This window comes from Protomyctophum bolini (assembly GCF_963924005.1).
Source record: "Protomyctophum bolini genome assembly, chromosome: 22".
Lineage (NCBI taxonomy): Eukaryota > Metazoa > Chordata > Actinopteri > Myctophiformes > Myctophidae > Protomyctophum > Protomyctophum bolini.
The window spans coordinates 19557691-19576451 of NC_137883.1; the positions used below are offsets into that span (position 1 = coordinate 19557691).

The 18761-nt window shown below is 42.3% G+C and overlaps 1 protein-coding gene across 4 annotated transcripts in view; it reads right to left on the reverse strand.

Annotated features, from left to right (window-relative positions):
- dnm1a (dynamin 1a) overlaps positions 1-18761 on the reverse strand; it is a gene marked incomplete at both ends in the record, with an annotated part of 75352 nt that overhangs the window by 39883 nt on the left and 16708 nt on the right. For all 4 annotated transcript variants that reach the window (XM_080755747.1, XM_080755748.1, XM_080755745.1 and 1 more), the window contains 9 exons: positions 2224-2235; positions 4013-4064; positions 4476-4546; positions 6646-6732; positions 10943-11081; positions 12520-12587; positions 14936-15071; positions 15507-15649; positions 16628-16788. In XM_080755747.1, the coding sequence (XP_080611873.1) occupies positions 2224-2235; positions 4013-4064; positions 4476-4546; positions 6646-6732; positions 10943-11081; positions 12520-12587; positions 14936-15071; positions 15507-15649; positions 16628-16788 (869 nt within the window). The remainder of the gene's footprint in view (positions 1-2223; positions 2236-4012; positions 4065-4475; positions 4547-6645; positions 6733-10942; positions 11082-12519; positions 12588-14935; positions 15072-15506; positions 15650-16627; positions 16789-18761) is intronic.

Consider the following 18761-nt stretch of genomic DNA (forward strand, 5'->3'; position numbering starts at 1 on the left):
GCTATTGGGCTGGCAGCAAGGGACATCAGGCAGGGTGTTGGGAGGGAAGCAATAAGGAAGCTACGTACCATACCAACGGCCAATCTGTTTCAGACCATGCAACAACACAATGCTGCGACCTGCTCTCTTATCTGCATGTGTCATGGATAATGATGCCATGAGAGGTTATGGACGGAGGAGGGTTGGTCAAAACTGTGCTTGACATGAAACTCCTTTTCACGTCAAAGTGATGAAGTATTTGCACATGCCCCTCGATCTTCTACAAACTCTTTGCTGTGATTAAAACCATATTGTAGAGCTTTCAAAACAGCATGCTAATACTTTATAATTACTTCCTATTTTATACCAGCTTACTTGAAGAGCAAGCTGGACTATATTCAGTCGGTGCAACTAGTAAACACTTTTTGATCATTGGCCATTCTTTAAGCCAACGGGGAGACTTTCCCTTACATTGAATGGCAGTGTTGGGTCATCACGTCCTCTCAGGCTATGGCATCCTACTAGACGTGACTGCTTGCAAGTTGTCGCAACATTATTACCTCGTGAAAAAATTAATCCAGCATGCCAACCCAAACAAAGTTGGCCATGGAAGACTTGTTGTCGATGTAAGCATATTAACATTTTAGATCAGTTCTTTTAAAAATAAGCCAATTTGTTACGCAAACAAAAAAATTGGGGGTGGCTGTCCAAAAAATGATCAATTCCAGCAGATTTGGGGGTTAGCACGAGTGCTAAATGCGTTAATCCAATAAAAATAAAAATAAATAAACGATATAATTTCAATAATCAAATATCAATTAATAATCAATCCCTGTTATGCAAAACATTTGTCAATGTCAGTGACGGGTTGTGAGCTTGAAGCTATTTTCGCCGATGTACATCAAAGCATGAAATAACACTATAATGGTCAATTGAGTCATTGATATATGACATTATTTTTTTAAACAAAACAAAGAAGAAGAAAACACGGTTCTCGATTATTCGATTAAACAAAAAAGTCATCATTAATTATAATTCCAGAGAGAATAATGGATAGCTGAATGTTGCCAGGCCTTGGTGTGGGGTCTAAGGGGGTCGGGGGTCTTAACGAGGCGGCTATGGGCTACAAACAGCTGTGAATGGAACTGGTTGAGGGCAGTGCTGTTTACACTGGCCCCCCTGACCTTTTTTAACCTATTCTGACTGGTTGCTGTGGCAACTCACAAAACGTGCCCCTTGGAGTTAATGTGTGCATGTGCATGTGCATGTGTGCGTGCGTGTGTGCGCGCGTGTTACACTGAACACCTCTCCCTCTCTTGGCCTTACTAAGATAACACAGTCCTAACGTCGTGTCCAATGACTGACAGGGAGAGAGAGACTGGACGAATAAAGCCTCGTTTACTTATTTGGATGCCGGTGTCGTGCTCAGTAAATAGCAGATCTATAAAAGCTCAGAGTCACCACGCCTCACCAATGTGACGTGTGGTATTAAAGGGAATTCCACTCATTTTCAACATTTTACTGTCATTAATATACCTTAGAGCTGTTGTGTCACTTTCTGCCTATATAGTCACCCTCTCTGTCTCTCTGTCTCTCTCGAACACATGAGTGGTTTTTGCTGTATGTAGTTCAAGACAGAGCTGCGGGCGCCCCGTCTCCGCTGCCAAGGAAAGCCAGGCTCAGCGTTGAAACGACAGCCATGTCTCCAAATGGTGACAGATGTCTACATGTAAACATTGGCACATTACATAACAGAAACTCCTCTCCCTGCCTTTTTATTCCGTGTTTTATATGCTTTCAACATATGTGCATCATGTTGAGTACATGCATATGTCTGTGTGTGCGTGCGTGTGTGTGTGTGTGTGTGTGTGTGTGTGTGTGTGTGTGTGTGTGTGTGTGTGTGTGTGTGTGCGTGCGTAAGCGTGTGCATTTTTCTGTGCGAGTGTGTGCGTGCATGTAAGTGATCTGGAGCTCTGCCTGGAGGGAAGATGCAGAGAAGGAAAGGATGCAGCCAAAGCCCAAAGTGCTGCTCATCTAGTGTTAGTAGGAGACTAACCACACACACACGCTCACGCACACACACACACACAGAGACACACGCACAGACACACGCACGGACACACACACACACACACACACACACACACACACGGACGGACGGACGGACGGACAAACACACACACACACACACGCGCACGCATGGACACACGGACACACACGCACGTACACACACACTCTACTCACCATGACCTCATCCTGTGGCAGAAAAGGCGCAGAGAGAAACACAAGGAGAAAGACACAAGACAGACAGAAATAAAAAAGAAATCAAAAGAAGTCCCGAGAGACAGCGTTTAAGATATAGGAGCAAATCAAACCAATACAAAAACCCCATGCATCTCTAGATGCATGGGGTTTAAAGTAATTTGTACAGTTCATGGCACTGCTCTGCTGCAATACACATTCATTATTGTATAGGAAGTTGTGCCTTTGTGATGATTACATAAGGCCACATCCTTTAGAATTGTAACTAAATGTCGCTAAGTAAGTGATGCATAGAACTATATTCTACAACTAGCACATTAAGCATCACAGCGGCAGGCATGCAGGGAAAAAATGAGTACACTGTGAAATAGAAACATAAAAAGGAAAACGCTGGTAATTTTCAACCTAAATAATATTGTTCTGATATATCAGTAATATAGTGTGGCAAAAATGCGTAAATGTGTATTTCTCAGAGAAATGCCTAAAGGTTTATGTCATTGGGCTTATGGAATGAAACAGGGGTGTAAATTTGGGTGCGCACGCGTATCCGACACACGGAAACAACAGTCGGACATGCCGCATGCAGTCGAACATGCGCTGCTCCCGTGCTTGCGGTTACGATTAGGTTAGGGTTTGACACACACCACACTATAGAGCTTCTCATATCAGGATTTAGGTTTCAAATCAGTGAAAACAATTTTAGAGCATAATGCAAAATAAGTGCGAAATAATCCAATGGTTGTGTATTTTTAAGCCAAAAGTCCAATCTTAATGACTTCCTGTCAATCAAAAACATAATGCGCAATAACATCGGCAGGTCCGGACCAATTTCAAACAATAATATTGATGACTGACAGTCTGACACCTGTCAATCCGTTTCCACAGAAAGCTGACGGTCGACACTAGAGGGCAGTGCTATTCTGTGTAGAATGTCAAACAAAGATGGTGGATGGCGGTGACAAACAGACGCAGCTAAACAAACGTTTGCGTAAACACTTGTTTGCACACATAAACAAACGTTTATGTGACGACGTCAACAATGTGTAACAAACTGCATTCATCAGCGCTGCTTTATTGCAGTGCACGGTGTGCGCAGGCAAAGTTTATAGCCTGTCAGATCTGATTGGCTGAGGAAGCACCCGGCCCCTGTTTCAACAGGAAATACATCAAGATATGGTCGCTGAAACCATTTCAACTGGTCTTTAATGTAACAGACCGTGTATGATGAAAGAAGCGGGAAAGAATCAAAACGTAATGCAGTTGGCTGAATGCCTGGATAGTAGTGAGAGCAGATCCATATCATAAAGTATAATGTTGTATATGGTATGATGATGATGACGTGACTGTGATGGAAGTGAGAGCAGATCTGGACTCTATAATGTTGTAGCCACATATCGTTGCTGTCAGGCAGAAACCTTGTATGTTCGTATTTCAACTGTGTATGCCCTAGTTTGTCATACAAGATTGCCGTGCAAAAAAGTAGCAAAAATAGCCAATCTAGCTGGTGGATCTGCTGTTTTTGAAACATTTTGATAGTGAAAATGGTGAAGTGTTTGTGTGTTTTATAAATATTGGACCAATGAAAAGTATTAACATATAATAACTGGGATCCATTGGAACACAGGTTCCTTTTTTTTCTTTTTCTTTTCCTGAAAAGTAACACTTTTGGACAGTTTTCCACCCGACAGCGACGATATGAAATGTGTGCTTTACGATTGATATTGTACTGATTCTGAAATAGTTTTGTCTATGAACACAACGCTCCAAATACCTGATTTCCTGGAGCCTTCTTCTTGTTCGGTTGGTTACTTCTCTGCTGAGCACTGCAGAAAGAGACCCATCAAAACAAATCTGAATGATCCTCCCACACAAGATGAATCAGGGAAATATCAGTACAAACATTGCGAGGCCTATAGTGCAGTGGACACCCCAGGGGTCCTCAACTAAACGATTGTCATTCCAAATAGAGCCTAATAACCATTCTTTATACATATAATATATACACAAACACACACATATTAATGGGAGTCTGTGGCCTGAGGCATATCAAACTGGGGTTCCTTGAAATTAAAAAAGTTGAGAATAACTGGTAGAATGGAAGAATGTCTGTGTGTGTGTGTGTGTGTGTGTGTGTGTGTGTGTGTGTGTGTGTGTGTGTGTGTGTGTGTGTGTGTGTGTGTGTGTGTGTGTGTGTGCATGCTCGCATATGTGCATGTGTGCATGTGTGAACGCACTTTGCGAATCCGATGAAGTCCTCATGGTTGGTGTTCATGTAGGACAACTCGATGTCTATCAGCAGCAACACCTGGACAGGGGATGAGAGATGTCAGCAGCAGTCGCATTCACATCAATGTGTGTGTGTGTGTGTGTGTGTGTGTGTGTGTGTGTGTGTGTGTGTGTGTGTGTGTGTGTGTGTGTTAAGGCTGTCCCCAAACATTCAAGGTTCGAATGTTCGCTCGTTAGGGTTGGCACTCGAATCTTAATTCATGGGTTTGAACCATTTGTTTTTCAATCAGCAACAAACACACACCCACACACATACACACACACACACACCCCCACACCCACACACACACGCACACACACCAGCACGGCACTCTCTCGCTGCGCTGTTGCGTCTGTGTGTGTGTGTGTGTGTGTGTGTGTGTGTGTGTGTGTGTGTGTGTGTGTGTGTGTGTGTGTGTGTGTGTGTGTGTGTGTGTGTGTGTGTGTGTGTGTGCGTGTGTGATTTATTGAATATTCGGACTTTCAATTCAAATGTACATACATTTAGTTTTGATTGTATTGTTGCTTTTTGCCTTGGCAATGTAAATGTAACCCAGCCAACATGGCAACCCGCAAATGGCAACCCATGTCAACTGTCAATCAAGGCAGTATAAAGGTGACATCAGTTCCTACACTCCCCACTCCCACTCCCATATATGCAAGTTGGCTGAAATGTTTGGTAGCAGCATGGCAGCAGTTTCCTGTTCACTGTGACAACCTTTGGTTACTCTTCGGTGAGTCATATAGGCTTGGTGTTTTAACTTGGATCAACTGGTTAACTGTTTGTTTATTTTGAAAGCATTTGATTTATGATTTATGTTTGAACTTTTGGTTTAATAATTAATATTGATGTATTCTATTATAATATATATGTCATGTTATATAATATATATTATAAAATATTTTTGGCTATACAGCCACATGTGTTTCTAATGTGATGTAGGCCTACATATCACTAATGACACTTATCTTTTCTCTTCATGTAATTCCAGAATATGAAGAGTCACTGCACCAGTGGTGTAGGCAGCACCAAGCCCTGGACCCTAAGACGAGCCATGTCCGTGGGCCCCACAGCCCCACCAATTTACCCCCACCCTGGAGCCCATGTGAAGTGTCCCAGACCGATGCCCCCCTCCCTGCACAAGACATTGAGGTAGGAACTGTACGCTATAGCTGCTGCTGCTGCGCAGTGAGTACAAATCTTGTTTATTGTCCTTTGCTGTCGCTGGTGTGGTTCTGCAGGGTAGGCCTACTGATGGTGTTGCTCTCGTTTGCGTTTGCGTTTCGGCTTCCTTTCAAGCATCCTTTTGCACAATAGAGCGTCGCAGTCCCTCCCCCTTTCAGTGGCCCAGGAAATTATTCTCCATTTCATTTTCTCCATAGGCATTTCAAAACTTATTTATTTAAAGACCTTTAAGCGTCGTACGAAGCCAACTCTTGTCGTGACAAATCATGACAACATATTTGGTCCAATATTTTGGACCAAATAATTACAAAGAAGAACAAAACGTGTTGTAACCTGCCGTTTTATCTACTTTCTAATTAATTGTGTTTGTCATGATTGGTCCGAATGTTCACTCAAACTCCTGCCGAAGTTTGAGTCTTAAAATAAGGGCTAGGGTACAGCCTTAGTGTGTGTGTGTGTGTGTGTGTGTGCGTACGTGTCATGGTTTGAGTCTCCCCCTGTCTGTATTTCCACTTCGGACACTCCCTCATCCCATTCCACACTTCAGTCCCAGTTACACACCTGGTTCCACTCTCATCAGCCCAGCCCATTACAAACCTGTGAACACTACTGCAATCAACCCACCACCTATAAGACTGGACTCATTGCACACACACCTTGTCGGATCATACAGTCATGTCATGTTGTTGTACCGGGGAGCTCTTGCCTTGTTCCTTGTTCCTGGACTATGCTCGGAAGCTTCTGGTAATTTGCTTGTACTTCTTTGTTTTTGCATTTTTGGACTGCTTAGTTTCTGCCAGTAGTTACAAGTTTGCCTTTTTTCTGCATTATTTAATAAATGCTTTGTTTACACTCTGCCTTGCTGGTCGTGACTCTGCACAGTACTTTTTTGCCATCGTGACCGGGTGTGTGTGTGTGTGGGTGGGTGAGTGTATGTGTTGGCGGGTGGTTACCTGGTTCTTGGTGCGACTCTCCCGGTCCCTGATGTGCTGTGTGACGATCCTCTCCATCTCTTCTCTCAGCAAGGGGTACTGAGCCAGCTGTTGGCATATAGGACAGTAGGTCAATCGCACCAACACAGGACACATGGGTACTATACTTTGGTCCGACATACCGTCCGACATACCATTGGTCCGATCGACTACCTATACCCCTAACCATAACCGCGAGCACGGGGTAGTAAACCTAAACCCTATCCCAAGTCGGACCAATGCTCCTTCGACCCAATGATCTGTCGGACCAAAGTATGCTCCCCGCAAACATGCACAAAACGCACACACGCCCACACAGTTTCACTCACACACACACTCGCACTCATGTTCACTACAGGCGCTGATGTACTGTATGCATGCATTCATATACAGACACACCACTTTTAAAATAACACACACTGTACTAGGTCTACATCTCACAATACTGAAACGCACACTACACAAGGACACACTAACAAACACAACAAAATGCATCCTACCAATGCAGAATCAAACGGGTTAGATTCAGCACAGGGCTCATCACAGACTTGGCATTAGTTCAGGTGTTCCCACACGTTTTCACCTTGAGACCTAAAAAGACTCATTTGGTGTAAGACACAAATGTACAAAAAATATATTTGGAATCTATGTATGAAAGATCAATACTACAAAATAAGGCAGCAAAGCGTTGGTTAAAGGATGTTGATGATCACTTTGATAAGTAATGATCGTTACATTATGTTATCAATAGGGAATAATGCGATGGAATAGTGCCAAGTCTGTAATAAAGCCACACAAAACAGAAACAAAACAATCCTGCTAATAAAGTTATTTTCCTGGCAATACGTGTAAGCCTTTTTCCATGAGGTCATTGCAAAGCCACAGAGAACATTGGTGGGCTTCCCATGGAACACAAACACATACGGAGAAATTTAGGGGAAGAAGAAATCAAATCAAAGTCAGAGGAAAAAGAGAAAATATCCACCAGTTGCAATGCATCGTATAGTGGCTACCAGAAGTTGTTGAATAAATACGAATTATGGGCCTTTTTGCCCTTTCTTGTTCTTAATTTGAATGACTTTATAGGCTTTGGGACATAAATAACAAATGGGAACATATAGCTATTAACAAGCATCGATCTGAAAATAACAATTTAAATAAATAATTACAACCATTATTGTTAACATTTTATAGGATTTGGTTGACTATAGGGATTCAAATATTTCCTCAGCAGAACTAATAAAGTATTCTAAGGCACAGCACAGGCTTTAACATTTTAGGATCTTTACACTTCCTGGCAATATGAAAACATTTCAAAAGCATTAGAAAGCCCCCCATGCTAAAATCACAAAAAGAAGGCCTAATCACCAGATGGATTGCATTGCAACTGGGAGGCTGAGTAAAAACTGTCATAAGTTGGATCGTTCTGCCTGTCACGACCCAGCAGAGGCACAATGACAGCACGGTCAGGATTTTACACTGAAGGCATGGGCAGCAGGCACACGTTGTATACATGCAATGCAACAGGAGCAGGGAAGGAGATAGGTGGATGTGGGCTTCACAATGACCCCCTTGTGGATTCTCTCTATATGGTCTGACTGGGGGAAATGTATCATCTCCCTTTTTCAGACACTGTATCCTATAATACAGTGTAATCACAAATGCTCAAATAGAGAAATCCAAAAGAGGTCATTATTATGAATTATTGGCGTGATAAATACGCAAGCAGACTACAGGGTTAGAGCACAACAGAATGGAGAAGACAAAAGAGAAAGAAAGAGAAAGAAAGGGATACTCTGGGAATGTTAGTTACTTATTAGTCAGTATGACGAACTTAATGTTTCAACCTCCAAACAACAGTTGCCCCCACTGCCATACTGACAGACAAATGACACAAATGTTAGAATCCAATTTGAAGAGGTAAAATCAAATCAGATAAAGTCAAATGAGTGAACAAGAAAGACATCACAGGGTAGAATATGAAAGGAAAATGATCTGGCATGCTGGTTAAGAAGCAACAAACAAACTGGGACAATCTATTAAATTGTCTGCAGAGGCCAATAATCTGCAAGAGCGCTTAAATCTGTGTTTCATGTACGAAATCAAAGTATGGGTTTATGCGTTAGCAGCACAGATAAGTAAAAATCAGGCTTACGGTATGTGTAACAAATAAAATAAAAAATAAGCCCTGATTCAACTGGGGTGGGGGGGTTACCTTTTCACTACACTTTCGTATGGTGGTGGTGAGTTCGCTCACTACCATATCTATAGCCTTCAGTGTGGGCTGCTTCAGCTTTTGGATCTGCTTTTTGACTATGGCTTCGAAGGCCAGGTCAGGGGTGAACAGCCCCGTCCTGTAGGAAGAGGTTGGGGTATCATGGGAGAGAAGAGAGAGGGAGAGATGCAGAAAGTCCAGGAAGAGAGGAACGGAAAAGATAGAAGGAAACAAAATGCGGAGTAGTATACAGTGTGGAGTGATAGAAATAAATAAATAAATAAATGCAGAGACAAAACAAAGATATAGAAGATTAGAAGAATGGCGAGTGGGATAGCGAGAGGAATACTCAACAAAAGGGAGAGTAATAGTAAGCGAGAGAGGGAAGAGTGAAGGGCATTTGGTTGGGAGGAGAGGATTATGAAGACATGATAGAAAAATGAAGTGAACAAGAAAGATGGAGGTGGAACCAAAGAATCAAAAGATAGAGAGACATATGAAAAAGAGGAGTGGGGGGTTAGGGGGTTGGAGGTGGAAGGGGGGTGAACAGCACAGAGGGAAGAAAAGGCAAAGTGAGACATTTGGTTTCCCCAGAAGCCATTCTTAATGGGAACAGTGCTGGAGTCCCTCTCCGAAAACATGTAAGTAGAGAGGGAAAGTAAGTAAGCCTTGCTGAGCCACATAGGGCAGGAGCCTATCTCCTGTTTCTCTAGCGTGAGGCAGCTTGGACATGATGTATGTACAGTACACCCCCTGGACATGACGCTAGTATGTCGCAGGGACTTACCACAATCCAACCCTTGATGCTGAGTGCCAAGCAGGGAGGCATTGGGTCCCATTTTTATAGTCTTTGGTATGACCCGGCTGGGGATCAAACCCCGACCTCCCAGTCTCCGAGCAGACACTCTAACCATAAGGCCACTGAGCAGGTAGAGAGGGAAAAGAGGAAGAGAAATAGACAAGACAAGACAGAGAGAGATCCCAGCCTGCACTACTACTCCACCAGCCAAAAGCTGTGAGCGATGAGCCATAAGACTGCAGCTGTGCACCCAAAGACCAAGCCAAGACGCACCGCTTTCATCCTCTTCTTCGAACGCTATTACCAGCAGCAGCATCCTCCTTGACAACAATAGATATACTATTCCAGTGTCTCTGTCGTATGTCAATCAATGTCCAAACATGATTTAGTAATGGCACAACCACTTACAGATCACTAGACTTTTCTGTTTCAGTCCCATGTTACGTACTGTACTGTATAGCTGAATGTGGCTAGAGGCTCCTTGAAGAGGACGCATGGGGGGTTGTCATGGCTTCGGCCAGATGCAGGTGCACGGCTGTAATCTCACACTCCCGACGTCTGGACGCTGAAGTCATCCAATATGGCTGCCAAATGCTTCAAGTTGATTGACTTCAAGTGTTTTAACACTTGGATCTATAGTAAAACAGCCAAAGTAAACCTGCATGACTGGAGGGCTTGCAGTATATTTGTCGGAAACTTTTCATAAAATAGATGTTCTTGGGGGTGGCTGCTTAGCACTTTGTAGGCGGCCATATTTTTGGTAACTGTTCAGCATCCATCCACACCTTCTTCTCTTAACCACTTAAACCATGTACTGTATGTGATTTGTTGTGTGACGAATGGCGAAAATAACCGATCTACAAGCTCACAACGTTGTAAGCCTGTACACCTGTAATCTTTGCTATTTTTTAAAGCAATTATTTTTTTATGTTTTGAAAAATGTGCCCAAAATTGGGATGCCAGGGTCAAATGTTGTCAAGCACAGCACATTACTATGGCCATGCCAACAGCACCCTGCCCTGGCCAACCCATAATGTGGTAGGTAGATGGAGGTATGCAGGTATGCACTATGCAGGCATACCACACTCCACTACTCTATAGTTGTCTCCTTATTGTCCAAAGTAAAACAAGGACTGGAGAGAGCCAGGCGCTCACAATAAAAGGAAGTGAATCGCGGAGAGGGTTTGTGGGGAAGGGAAGTACAGTAGGTCGAAAGACAAAAACTAAAAATAAGAATAGCTATCCACTGTTTAGGTTTTTATTACCTTCTTGGTACACTGTCTAACTGTATTGATTAGCTCAGAAATGACCATGTCCACACAACCAGTGCAAGGCATTTTTATCTTGTCAATCTGCCTTTTCACAATGGTCTCAAAGGCCATGTCCGGGGTGAAGAGGCCAGTTCTGCCCGCCAGAGAGAGAACCGTCCACAAAAAAAGAACAAAGTGGAAGAGAAAGAAAGAAAGAAAGAAAGAAAGAGGAAGGGAGGTTTAGGAACGGTTAATTGAAAAGAAATCCTCTTCCATTTCAGAGATTTCTCCCATGTCAATGATCTATTACAATAAGACAAATCATGTCACCAAAAAAGGGGATACCACTGAACATTTCATGGTGCAGGGAAATGTAGCAAAGTCATCTACTGTATGTTTGCATTTACAATGACTAGCATGTTTCTCTCTGCCGCAATTATTCTGTTGTTTCATTCAAATGTTACAATCTGATGTTAGGTAGCATGAGAAGTAACAAGAGATCAATCAATATATAAGGGCATAGGTCACTGTGACATTTGATATATCCTGCTATAGTATATACATTTTAAGTAAGTTTTGCAAGAAAGCTTATTTATTAAATCAATGATAAGAAGAACATATTCGGGTTTCCTGCCTTCATCACAGTGGAACGGATTTGTGTCATAACAAGTATTTCCATTGATAACATTTAATCCACTGACCTTGGTTAATAGGTAAACATATTTTAATCCTACATTAAATTTGACAATGACATTCTGAATGTTCAATAATCACAGAATATTCTAAATAACTACAGTACTAGGCTACTTAAATCAAGTACAGTAAATAAATACAATTCAAAAGTATCTCATCAACTAATCTACAGGTTTTATTATCGAGGTGGATACAGATGTATATTTTACGATTGTTTATTTAGTTTTTTCCTTTATATTTTTACTTAATTTGTACTCTAATATGGACAGACATACTGTATAAACACAATGACGGGCATGGGAAGGACAGACAAAGGAATGTCACCCAACTAGCAGCTATCCCAGATCTGCTCTGGGTCACTTTGCTGATGCCATCAGTATGCAGCGGAGAACTCGATGTCTAAGACATCCTTGTGATTAGATAGCGGTCAGCTAGATCAGTGACTCTCAACCTGTGGGCCGGGGCCCACTGGTGGGCCGTGGGGATACTGCAAGTGGGCCCCTCCAAATAACCAAAAACACAAACATTTGAATGGTAATATTAAACATTAATGTCACCCGATGTCACTGGTAGGCGGGTTTCTGAAGTGTCCACAGCACTCCGCTGAGGCACATTTAGGTTTTTACCATTTTATCATGAGCAATTAGTGAGGACCAATTCTATGCACTTTTATTTAAGTGGTCAGATGGGTGGGCTGCGAAGTGCAAACGCTTTTGAGATTTCCAAGTGGGCCCTAATCCAGAAAAAGGTTGATAACCACGGAGATAGACGCAGTCTGGCCAGTAGGGGTGACCCTGACAGAGATGAGAGGACAGTTAGGGAGGGAGGGACGGGTGACCCTGACAGAGATGAGAGGACAGTTAGGGAGGGAGGGGGAGTAATAGTATGTATGGACGTGCCTGATGCCATGGATGTTCTTGATGGCGTAGCTGATCTCCTTGCGGAGTTCCTTCTCGTCAAACTCCATCTATAGAAGGAGACAGAACACACAGACCAAAGTGAATTCATTCATGTATATGTAGATAAACGATCCTTGTGTTGAGACATTTTCATTAGATTTGAGCAGCCGACTTTCCGGAAATGACTGAGCAGGATGGCAGGTCAATGTCAGATATAAGGACGACTTCACCACCTTTCAACCTATCTTCATAATTGGTACTCACTATGTTCATGATTAAAAAAAACGACTCTGTCTGAGGGCTGTGGGCAGTTCAGAAACCCATCTTCCAGTGACACGGTCTTGCGATAACACAATTTTAAATATAAAAAAAAAGAATCTGCCTAACGATGATGTCACTGTAAGATGTTTTTATTTTCTTTTACATATTTTATTTAGATTTTTCAAATGCAAGTGAAATACAGACAAAGACAACACAACAGTACAAGACACCAAATGATATAAAAGTAAACTTAACACTACATACTATACAAGAGACACTGTAAGACTGTCCACAGCCCTCCTATGAGACAGAATTTTATCATGAAAATGAGTAAGGACCAATTATGAAAAGTTGTGAAGTCGCCCTTTAACCTTTTAAAAATACATAAAGATTCAACGGTGATATGACTAGGACATGAGTGGGGGGAGAAAATTGAGAGGTCGGAGAAACAAAATGCAGTCGGAAATTCCAAGAGAAAGCGAGGAAGAGGAGTACGCCAAAGAGGGGAAATGGTGTGGACAAACAAATTGGTTTCATAATCAGTAAATAAACAAGGGAACTCAAGAAAGAAAGTTTTTATTTTTATTTTTTCAGAACAGACATGCGACAGGAGTTTATAGGCTTCAAGGAAGAAATTAATTGAAAACTAGATTTGAGCAGCCAAGTCCGCCCTTCCCTCCCCGAGAAATAGAATTATGTGGATCTAGGGGTGCCCGTGGGATCCAATGTGGATCTTGGACGTCCGTTAGGACGGGTTAAATACAGAGGGAAAAATGTCCCCAAGGGGACAGTAAAGTAAAAACCGAATCAATTAGCTCCAGACACACAGACAGTCAGACACACACACACACACACACAGACGGAGTGACCTTCTTAACCCATTAAAACTAGGAAAGCATCTGTCATTTCAGATTTTAGCTACAGTATAGATGCTATACTTTTTTTAAAACACATGACACAAAGTCATACTACCTCTACCCTCAGACCACTGCCTTCTTATAATATGCTGTTGGCTCTGCATGTACTTCCCTCCCCATAGTGAAAGGACGATTATATAAAGCACAATGATAGAGTGATCCTACATGACATTAATGTGTCCAGCAGATGCTATATTTTCTACACAGCTATATATTTTGTTTAAGACCATTTGGTTCTCAGTGGAACGCAGACTGAAGTCTGGCCCCAGCAGGCCGCCATTCTGTGGCCCCAGCAGGCCGCCATTCTGTGGCCCCAGCAGGCCGCTATTCTGTGGCCCAGGTCCAGTGGTGGAGGAAGTACTCGAAGCAACACCGCAATATATGAAAATACTCAAACTGTCCTTTATTCACAATTTAAAGTTTGAAAGTACTGGGATCAAAATATACTTTATATACTACAGATTGTCGGTTATTTTGGAATAGCTAAAGTATGCACCTGCATTTGAAGTTTGCGGAGACTTTTGCTAAAGTATTACAAGTTTTCTTTTGAAAATAGCTGATCTATAAGCTCACAATGCGTCGCATCGTCACACATTGTGAGCTTGTAGATCGGCAATTTTCAAATGTAAAGGGCTGAAGGAGGAGGAGGAGGAGGAGGGGGGAGTGTGACACGGAGGAAAGGAGAAAGGAGAAATAAGGTGGAACAGATAAGCATGAGGCAGGAAGAACATTAGGGAGACCAGAGGAATGAAGGTGGATATGGGGAGATGAAGAGAGGGATTACGAGAAAGAGCTCGGGAGAGAGCGATACGTGATGGAGCCAAAGCAATGTGAAAACGGGTGTGGGGGGGTGCCGTGTGTGTGTGTGCGTGTTGGGGGGGTGGGGGGAGGGGGGTGCAGTAGAGGTGGAGGTTAGGTTGAGAATGAGAGAGCAAGGAATGTTTTTTGTCATAAAGCCCAGACTGTATCCTGAGGGAGGCGTGAGTTTTGGCTCTGTCTCTGTCTGAGAATGGGAAATGATAGCAGGACAGAGAGATATATAGGGAGACGGGGGAGGGGGGGGGGGTTGTGGATAAGATGGATATAATTTACATTCACACACACGCACATGCATGCACTCACTCACGTGCACGAGCACACGCACACGCACGCACACACACACACACACACACACACACACACACACACACACACACACACACACACACACACACACACACACACACACACACACACACCTTGACCAGTTCGAAGGGGAAGCGTTCATGGAAGATGCGGTTGATCCTGGCTCCTCCAGACAGCTCATTGGTGTCGATCTGATCCCCCGAGCCCTCGATGCGCTTCTCAAAGTCCACAGAGAACTGCTGTACCATCCTTGCAGGGAGAGAAAAGGAGAAGGGTGTCATCATATCATATCATATTCATTGATTCATCTGTGTGTCTCTGCCTGTCTCTGTCTGGCCATTAATCCACTGTTCCCCAAAAAGCCATTAGTGGGTTGCAGACCATTTTGTATTTATTACATTTTTGTAGTTTTTTTTAATCAATTAAAAGCAATTACATTTCTCAAAAGTAGGCTATTTCAGGAATGAGAATTAAAAAAACCCCAACAAACAAAAAAATACCTAATCATTTCCATAAATAAATAAATATAGTTTGAGTCCCGGGGGCAAACCGTCTTGAGCTACAAAAGTTGGGGAACCACTAATGATTAATCCATTCACACTTATAGGCCTACTGTACAGAGCATTGGTCTCTTCGGGGAACCATTAATGATTAATCTAATCATACAACAATACATACACTTACTGTAACAGAGCCTTGGTCTTGCGGGACGGGTCATCAGGTCTGAAGTTCTTGTACTCTTCTACCTCCTTCTCTATGGAGAGGAGCTGGCTCTGTAGCTTGGACCGCAGGCCCGGCAGTGTGTCCCGGATATGGTTGGTCAATTGCTGCACAGGTCAAAGACAGTGGTCGAAAAAGTCATTCAAATGTTTTACTTTTAGTCATCAAGTATCAATACGGCAATGCAGTCTGGAAATCAAAATGTAGGCTACATTTCAAGTTATCAAATGTATAAAAAATAAATCCTTTGGAAATAGCAGATTGCATTGTGTGATCTTGTAGATTGGCTATTTTCAAATGGCCGAGAAATGTATAGGCTAAAGTGGGTAATGTAGGTTTTGTAATAATCTAAATGTACAAAGTAACTAGTAACTAAAGTTTTCAAATAATCATATAAGTAAAAGTACAATATTTGGATCCGAGATGTAGTGGCGTACTGTAAAAGTAAAAGTATTGGAATTTAAATTTGAAATACTCAAGTAAAGTACAGTACAAATACCTCAAAACTGTACAGTACAGTACTTATAAGTAAATGTACTTGGTCACTTTCCACCACTGGTCAAAGGTCAGGTTATATACCGTAGGTACAGTACTGGGAAAGAGAAAGCCGCTGCACAAATAGTGTGTGTGTACATTGCTATAGGCTAGGCACGACAGAATTGTTGACCTACTGTATTAGCTAAGGACATAAGTTCATATGTTTCATCATCTGCCAAAATATATAAGCACTCACGAGTTTCAACTGCCATGTTCATGCACAATAATGAAAATTGTGCCTTTTCAGATGTCAGAGCTAATACACCAGATATGTTGTTGATGAGGACAGTAGAGAAGTGACCATTTTGGAAGTGGCATGTACATTTGACCACAGTCTGGAAGAGGCATATTCCTTACCAAGGTGCTTAATCAGACTTTAAACTTCTTGTTTGTTCCCCAAAATGACAGGATATACAGGGTTTGTACTTTGTACCCACTCTTCCTTAGTGCACACTCTTTCTGTTACCCACCACACACACACACACACACACACACACACACACACACACACACACACACACACACACACACACACACACACTACACACCTGATTGAGAACCTTCTGGAGGTAGGGCGTACCCATCCGTTCAGCCAAGTGTCTGTATGCAGGGTGAGAGATAAAGAACTTCTTCTCGGCTGCCTGAGCAGCGACGATGTCTTTCCTGCCATCAATGTCCTTCTGGCTCCTGTTCACGACACCGATGTAACCTGGACACAAGACATTCCCACACAGACATTTATAGAACTTGAAGTAGAATTCTAAATCGTGGTCCGTACTCCTTCTCACGTCCCAACTTTTCTTCGAAAAGAGAGGTGATACAGCTACAATTTCACATCATTCCGAACTCGGAAGGAGTATGTATTGTATTAGCCTTAAGATTGACAAGATTCTATTTCTATATAAAGGCTGGGGGCGTATTTAATAAACTATATGAAAAATGTCAATATTGATCAAATGTGAATATTTCATATCAAAACTATTCATTTAGTTGATGCAGCCTCATACATACAAGCTCTGAAAAAATTTGATCTTGTTCCAAATTAAAGATAGGCAAGTAAGTCGCTTTAATTGCCATGTATACTTCTGACACCATTTATTTATTCGATTTTTTTTTTCCGCACACAAAAAATTATAATCTTAAGAGAGGGAGAGCAGGCAGAATACACAGATTTAAATTAATTCAGTGCTTGCTACTTGACTGACAAGTGCACTGTGAGAAAGAACAAATGAACAGAAACCACTCAACACAGAGTCCATCCCTCATGCATCTCCCGGTTGGAGGGTGTTTCATGCACTGAACCACCAGGGCTGTAAATGCAAATATCCATGACTTTTTAGACAGATTGGGAAGAGTGAAAACGAGCAAGCGAGAGAAAGCGAGACATAGAGAGAGAGAGAGAGAGAGAGAGAGAGAGAGAGAGAGAGAGAGGCGGAGGGAATAAGGAAAGGTAGAAAAAACATAGGACATGGAAAATATTCAAAAGTACATGCCTGAGTCCTAACCGAGTGCAAGTGGAAAAGCACTACATCAGCACATTGCATTAAAGGGCAGACCACAAGATAGATGTTATTTCAGAGAAGAAACTTTCCAAGACATTGTTTCACCTCTCAACCCCCCCCCCCCCCCTCCACCACCCTGTCTCCCTCTCCTTGTCAGAGCTCTTACTTTATTTAGTTAGAGTTTTTCTCCACCTGTCAATCTCTCTTAACCTTAAATCAGTTTTCAGAAAAACACATGTTGCTACAGCAGTAGTGCTCATTTTCATATCAAAATTACATGTATTTGGAATTACCTTCAGAAGCAAAGATTTTAGTTAAAAAGTATATAATATATATATATTCAAAGATAAAAAAGCAGATCTAAAGGCTTAGTGATGCTTTATGAGTTTGTACAGTATATGTGCTAGTTTTGAATAGTATAAAATGTGGTTAAAAGTGGTGAAATGATTGTGACACAGATGCTTTGCCGGTTAAAACCTTTCTTTTTTCGTTCTTTTAACACAGATTTTGACACTGTGTTCTCCTACAGTGTAGTGTCCTATATGTGCCTCTCCTCCTCCTCCTCCTCCTCACCAGTCACCACCACCAGCCCAGATGTGGTGGAACTGAGTTGGGTTGTCTTAAGACCACAAGAGGGAAGCAATGGGTCACTTTATAGACGCTTTCAACATCATGTATGTTGCTAAGAGACCCACAGTATATTGAAAAGCCATGTCAACAACCTGTGAACTGTTTACTCTGCTGGCAAATGTAACTGGCATCCCTATTTTGGGCTATATTATTGTCTCCACCAGGCCGAAGGCATGGGCAGAGAGTATATATGCTTTGCACTCCGTCCATCCGTCCGTCCGGCCGTGTGTCCGTCCGTCCGTCTGTGAACAGCGAATCACCGTTAACCCGGTCGATGCCACATTTTGCCCACACACTCCCTGGATACCAATGATGAACCTCTGCCCCAAACTTTACAGAACGGCCTGTTATAGCGCCACCAGGAGGCCGACTTTTGAAAAACACATTTTTTTATATTACTCCTACAGATTCTGTCCAAAAATCTCGCAAATCGTTCTATCTCTATAGTCATGTGTTCAAGATGGATCTGTCCGATATTATATATTTGATATTCCATCCTAATTGGCTAACATTGGCTTTCAAAGTTTGAAACAAAAAGCCTCAAATCATG